This window comes from Chiloscyllium plagiosum, chromosome 31, assembly GCF_004010195.1.
Source record: "Chiloscyllium plagiosum isolate BGI_BamShark_2017 chromosome 31, ASM401019v2, whole genome shotgun sequence".
Lineage (NCBI taxonomy): Eukaryota > Metazoa > Chordata > Chondrichthyes > Orectolobiformes > Hemiscylliidae > Chiloscyllium > Chiloscyllium plagiosum.
In genome coordinates this window covers 4,108,945-4,114,944 of record NC_057740.1, presented here as the reverse complement: position 1 = coordinate 4,114,944, position 6,000 = coordinate 4,108,945, and the positions used below count along the sequence as shown (strand labels likewise).

Genomic DNA, 6,000 nt, shown 5'->3' with positions numbered 1-6,000 from the left:
TCCCTTTTTTTTAGCTTTGACAAAGGGTCAGTTAGATTTGAAACGTGAGCTCTTTTCTCTCCTTACAGATGCTGCCAGACCTGCTGAGATTTTCCAGCATTTTCTCTCTTAGGAAAATGTGAACTTGTCCATTTTGACAGGAAGAATAAAAAAGGAGCATATTATCTCAATGGTGAGAGATTGCAAAACTCTGAGATGCAAAGAGATCTGGGTATCCTGATGCCTGAATGCAAAAGGTACAGCAACTAATCAGGGAAACTAATAGCACATTATTATTTATTGTTTAGGTGAAGTGAATACAGAAGTAGGGAGGGTATTCTTTAATTATACAGTTGAGACTACATAGAGTCATACAGCACGGAAACAGTCACTTCAGTCCAACCAGTCCATGTCAAATGAAATCCCAAACTAAATTAATCCTACCCGCCTGCTCCTGGCCTATATCCCTTCAAACCTTTCCTTTTCATGTACTTATCCAAATGTCTCAGGAAATTCATTCTACACACAAACCACCCTTTGTGTAAAAAACAAACATGCCCCTAGTCTTGAAATCCCCCATCCTAGGGAAAAAGATAACTACCCTTAACTCAATTTATACCCTTCATTATTTTATGAACTTCTGTAAGGTCACCTCTCAATCTTTTAAGTTCCAGTGAACAGAGTCCAGCCTACCCAGCCTTTCTTTATAACTCAAACCTTCCATACCTGACAACAGCCAGGTAAATCTCTTCGGAACCCTCTCCAGTTTAATAACATCCTTCCTATAACTGGGTGACCAAAAGTGGACACTGTATGCCAGAAGCAGCCTCACCAATGTCCTGTATATCCCCAACATGACGTCCCATAGCAATGAAGGCAAGCGTGCTAAATGCATTCTTAACCACCTTGACACAAACCTCAAAGATTTATGTACCTAAATCCCTAGGTCCCTCTGTTCTACAACACAACCCAAGGCCCGATCATTAATTGTATAAACCCTGTGTATAATATTGGTCATCTTATTTGAGGAAAGATGTAAATATGTTGGAGTTAATTCAGAGAAGGTTTTCTAGACTAATATCTGGATCAGATGGGTTTGCTTAAGGAAAGGTAGACAGGCTGAGCTTGCATCCACTGAAGTTCAGAAGGGTAAGATGTGACTTGATAGAAACATATACAATCCTGGAAGATGTTGACAGAGTACACATGGAGAGGATGCTTCCCCCTATGGGTGAGTCAAGACCTAGTTTAAAAATCAACGTCAAAGATTAAGAAAACCATTTTCTCTTGGAGGGTTATGGTCCTTTGGAACTCTCTTCCTGAAAATGTGGCAGAAGCAGAGTCCTTGGTCATTAAGGCAGAGGTAGATTGCTTCTTGGTAAGCAATGGGAGAGGAGGGGGAGAGATGGTGTGAAAGTTTATCAGAATGCAGATTTAAGTAACAATCAGATCAGCCAAGACCTCACTGCATGGTGGAGCAGATGTGAAGGGCTGCATGGCCTGCTATATCTGTACCTATCTATATATGTCCTCATGAGAGCAAGCTGAGATGTTTTAGCAAAAATGTATTTTTATTCAGTACTACAACACTGGGATAACAAGCCAAATCAAACTATCCTCCCTATCCCTGGATTTGGAACAGAGTAAAACTTAAAACATTCAATTACCCCAATCACTCAAGTTTTCTTAACCAAACTTTAAGAATAACAGATATCAGACACAAAGTTCATAACGTAACAGAAGTTAATAATTTATTATTAATAATGTAACTTTAGCAGAACACAAATGAACAACAAGGCAATCTGCTTCATATCTATGATCTCAAGTCCAATATTCTTTAACCAGAAGCCTCACTCGTACTGACAGATACAATTAAGGGATAAATTTAAATAAAAAAATGAAGAATTATAATTTGCCTGTTTGACAGTTTCAGAGAATTCAAGGTTAAAGGAGTTGTTCACAGGCAAGTAAACTATAAGTCTTGCTTGAATTCTGAAGTCACCAATTCATGCAAACAGGTTCGAGAGCCTTCCAGGATTATTCATCCAGTTCTGCATGGATATTTTCTTATTGGAACAACCAACAAAAAAACAAATTGTGGCTCAGTGGCTAGAACTACTGCCTCACAGCGTCAGGGACCTGAGTTCGAATCCAGCCTCGGGCAACTGTCTATGTGGGTTTCCTCCGAGTGCTCCAGTTTCCTCCCACACTCCAAAGGTTAGGTCTATTGGCCACGTTAAGTTGTCCAGAGTTTGCTCAGGGATGAGTAGCTTGGGTGCATTAGTCAGGGATAAATGTAGAGTAATAGGGTAGGGGTGTAATACTCTTCGGAGGGTCAGTGTAGATTTGTTGGGCCAAATGGCCTGTTTCCACACTGTAGGGATTCTATGATTCTATGAACTGCAGCGAAATCCAGAAGAGGGAGACAGAGCAAAATATGGCAACACACTCACAGCTTCAAAACCCCAATCACAACTAGCTCACCCTTCTTTTCTCTCCTTTCTTTTACCACCATTCTCTGTGATTGGCTGGCCAGCAGCAATCTGCCTTTGATTTGCCAATTCAACGTCAAACACATTCTGGTGCCAAACTGTCTGTCAAGTTCATAGGGCAATAACTAATGTGCAATTATCTTTCCAGGCCAGGTCCCACAAACAAACATCGGTTTGCCCTTTTCATCTTTCCAAAATAAGCTGCTGCTCAAAGTTCAATTCTCACCTTTAGCTCACCATTCCAAACCAAAGCTGAGATGGTCTCATCATCAGCAATATTCAGCTCGTAAAGAGTTGCCCCCTCGGATTTCACAGCCTGTGAACTCTCCCTGGAAGACTGAAGAGGGATATCAATGGGGCCAATCCATGCAGAAGGAATATTAGGATAGGGAATCCTCTACCACAAGAGCTATTGAGGCAGAGACTAGACAACATTTCCAAAGGAATCAGGTAAGGATCTGGAAAGGAAGAACAGAAAAGTGCACAGGATTGGATGGGGAAAGTGAATTGAAATACTCAGCCCGAATCAAAGAGCTAGCATGAGCACAGTGTAAATATGCTGATCGACCTCTTGGCCAGTCTTGCTAAGGTAGGAGATGTTGAACTGTTCCTGGTGGCTCCCCATGTCTGACCATATCACTCTCAATGGGTTTAAGAGGGACATTGAAACAACTTTGCAGTTTGCAGGTGACACTGCTTATTCTGGTCCGAGCGCCTCAGATTCGAATGTGGAAAGTGCTGAAAGAAAATAAAAACATCAATCTCATTCAGACTCGTTGCTATGTTGTTAACAGGAAAACTCAATGAGGCTGTGTATTTCAACTCAACTATAAAGTAACCAGAGTCAAAGAGTGTGGTGCTGGAAAAGCACAGCCGTTCAGTTAGCATCCAAGGAGCAGGTGAATCAACATTTCGAGTATAAGCTCTTCATCCGCCTTGGGATCATCCAATCACACGAGATCAATGTTTATTTAACCAGTTTCCTCATTTCCCCTCCCCTCAGCTTATCCCAGATCCAACTTTCCAACTCAGCACCACCCTCCTGAACTGTCCTACCTGTCCATCTTCCTTCCCACCTATCCGCTCTTCCCTCCTCTATGGCCTATCACCTTCCCAGCTACCTTCCCCTCAGCTCCACGTTCCCCTCCCAGTTAACTCTCAGCCCCCTTTGGCTACAATCTTATTACTGATGAAGTGGCCTAGTTGATTACTGTATAAAGTAATCACTTTGATAAGAATTAGTAAGTATTCTTGTGTCCAATACTCCGGCAGTCTGCCTCCAAAGCAATACAAGTGAAGAACACTTACATAGCACAGCCTCAAAAGAGCAGTGAGCAACTGCTCTCAAGCAAAGACCAGTGCAGAGAATCAGAGCTAGAACTAATCCCACCAACTTGAATTGACCCAATTGTAGACACCCCTCATGAGTTTGAATTTCAAGTTGCCCGACATAGACTGTGTGTAACCACGTGTTACCTGAGGAAATCAGGTGCCCGGATGATCATGTGCTGAAAATCTTCCAGCGAGAGTTTGCCATCATTGTCCAGATCTGATTCATCTAGAACCTTCTCACAGACCAGATTCACTTCCTCTGGTGTCAGCTCATTTCGAGTTAGTTTGAGCAACGTCTTCTCCAAATCCGATTTGCAGATAAAATTATCGTTGTTAAAATCTAAATGTTTAAAAGAAATCAGCTTCAATTGTCAACTCACCTTCATGCAAGATCATAGCTGCAGCACATTGAGAGGTGACCTGGTCAAAATGACTCCAGCGGCCTAAACAGCAGGAGCACCTGGTAGTAAAGAAGGAGCTTATTCTTCCCCTCTATCTGCTTTTTTAAAGAGTGGTCCAAATAGTCCTGCTCCCCCAATCTTCCTACATCGCTCTTCAAATTTCTCCTAAGTATTTATCGAATTCCCATTTGAAAGTTACCATTGAGTCAGTACCCACAAATCTCTCAGTTACTGCATCTCGCTGCATAAATACTTCTTTAATTTCCTCTCTCGTTTTTTCTACAATTGATCTTAACTCTACGTTGAATCATGTTATTGGAAACTATGAGGTAGAATTTTAGACGGAGGGTAGTATGCAGAAGCCTCTCACTCCCTTCCGCCACCAAAAAGGAGGACAATGAATAGCCACAGGCCTGGGAGAAGCAGCCCCGTTGCCCCAATGCACTGAGTCAGTAGTCAGATTTCCACTGGATATTGTATAAATTCTGGTTTCTAAACATCACACCTTAGAACTATGTTCAAGTTTAAAGTGGTTGCCACACTTTTTGGACAGCTCAGTAGAGGATAATTTCTCTCTAACCCTTTAGTCACCTTTAATAGCTCCATTAGATCACCCAGCAGAGACTCGAATATGAACATCCATAAGATTCTCCCTTGACATTCTATAATGAAGGATAGACAAGCGAAGTCTAACCAACCTGCCCTCACAATTTAACCCGGCTGGCACCAGAATGTTCCAAGAGGGTAGCATTCCAAAAGGTCCAATGGAACCTGTCATTCAAGAGGTTTCTTTTCGCAAACCATTTCTGGAGTTCCTAGAGACTCTGTTCCATCAGTTGACTTTTCCAAAAGTGTGCTGGTGTGAAGCTCCTGATGGAACAGTCCTTGAGACCAAATACAGTCTGCTCATTGTGTAGATATTTCCTACTCAACTGGTTGGACTTTGAACTCATGCCTCCTGATCTAGAGGTGGGGACACTACTACTGAGTCACAACAGCCGTAATGTTAATTGCGCATCAAAGTCCATGTAAATATGGAGTGCATTCACTGGGTCTTCACCTGTTTCTAGTGTAGAGACACGTATGGAAATAGTGGTGTGGCTGAGTTTGGATGTGTGAGCTTGTCATGTTCCATTCTGCAAGTAAACATAAGACTGAGTAAAGACTGCCTTCAGTTTCACCCTACACCAACTGAGTTTCCAGAACAGAACAGAGAGTTGGAAAATCTTACATCAGCAAAGCAAGAAGAGAAAGCCTCCTACTATCAGAATCAAGCCCAAACTCACCATAAATCTTAAATGCATAGCATGCCTTTAGATCACGTGGGGCCATTTCACTTAGTACAGAGAACATATCCAGAAAGTCATCCAAAGTCATATTTCCCTCATTGTCCTCGGAGAACACCTCTGCAATCCTCTGGCGGAATGGATTATCCTGCAGTTACAAAATAGTGCCGGTAAGATTTCTCCGTCAGGACCATGACATCAGGTTTGAGGTTTAGGCGAAGGACATGACAGAGAAACACACTGAGTAACTGGACCCACTCATTGCTGGTAAAATAGTTCAGATTGGTTTGTACGTGGTGGGTTCAGATGGTGTTACAATGGTTGGTCGGCTGTGAAAGACTTAAAGGAACGTCACTGAAGAATTAGGGGATGGTATTTTCGAGAACGCTTACCTCCGTTCGCAATAGCGCTATTCCAGCGGGATTGGCTCGTGCGCTTTGTTTTGCGCATGTGCCAATGTTCGCGCCAAAATCTCCATGCCATTCTGCACATGTGCGAGGTCTTATGTGA

General features: G+C 42.4%; 1 protein-coding gene across 1 annotated transcript in view; it reads right to left on the bottom strand.

Moving 5' to 3' along the window:
- Positions 1-2,126: 2,126 nt before the first annotated feature.
- The window catches only part of cib3 (calcium and integrin binding family member 3), a 30,116-nt gene continuing 26,242 nt past the window's right edge, over positions 2,127-6,000 (bottom strand). The window contains exons 4-6 of the mRNA XM_043720858.1: positions 5,491-5,638; positions 3,948-4,143; positions 2,127-3,209 (exon numbers count right to left, since the gene is read on the bottom strand). Coding sequence (XP_043576793.1) covers positions 3,188-3,209; positions 3,948-4,143; positions 5,491-5,638 — 366 coding nt within the window. The 3' untranslated portion in view covers positions 2,127-3,187. The remainder of the gene's footprint in view (positions 3,210-3,947; positions 4,144-5,490; positions 5,639-6,000) is intronic.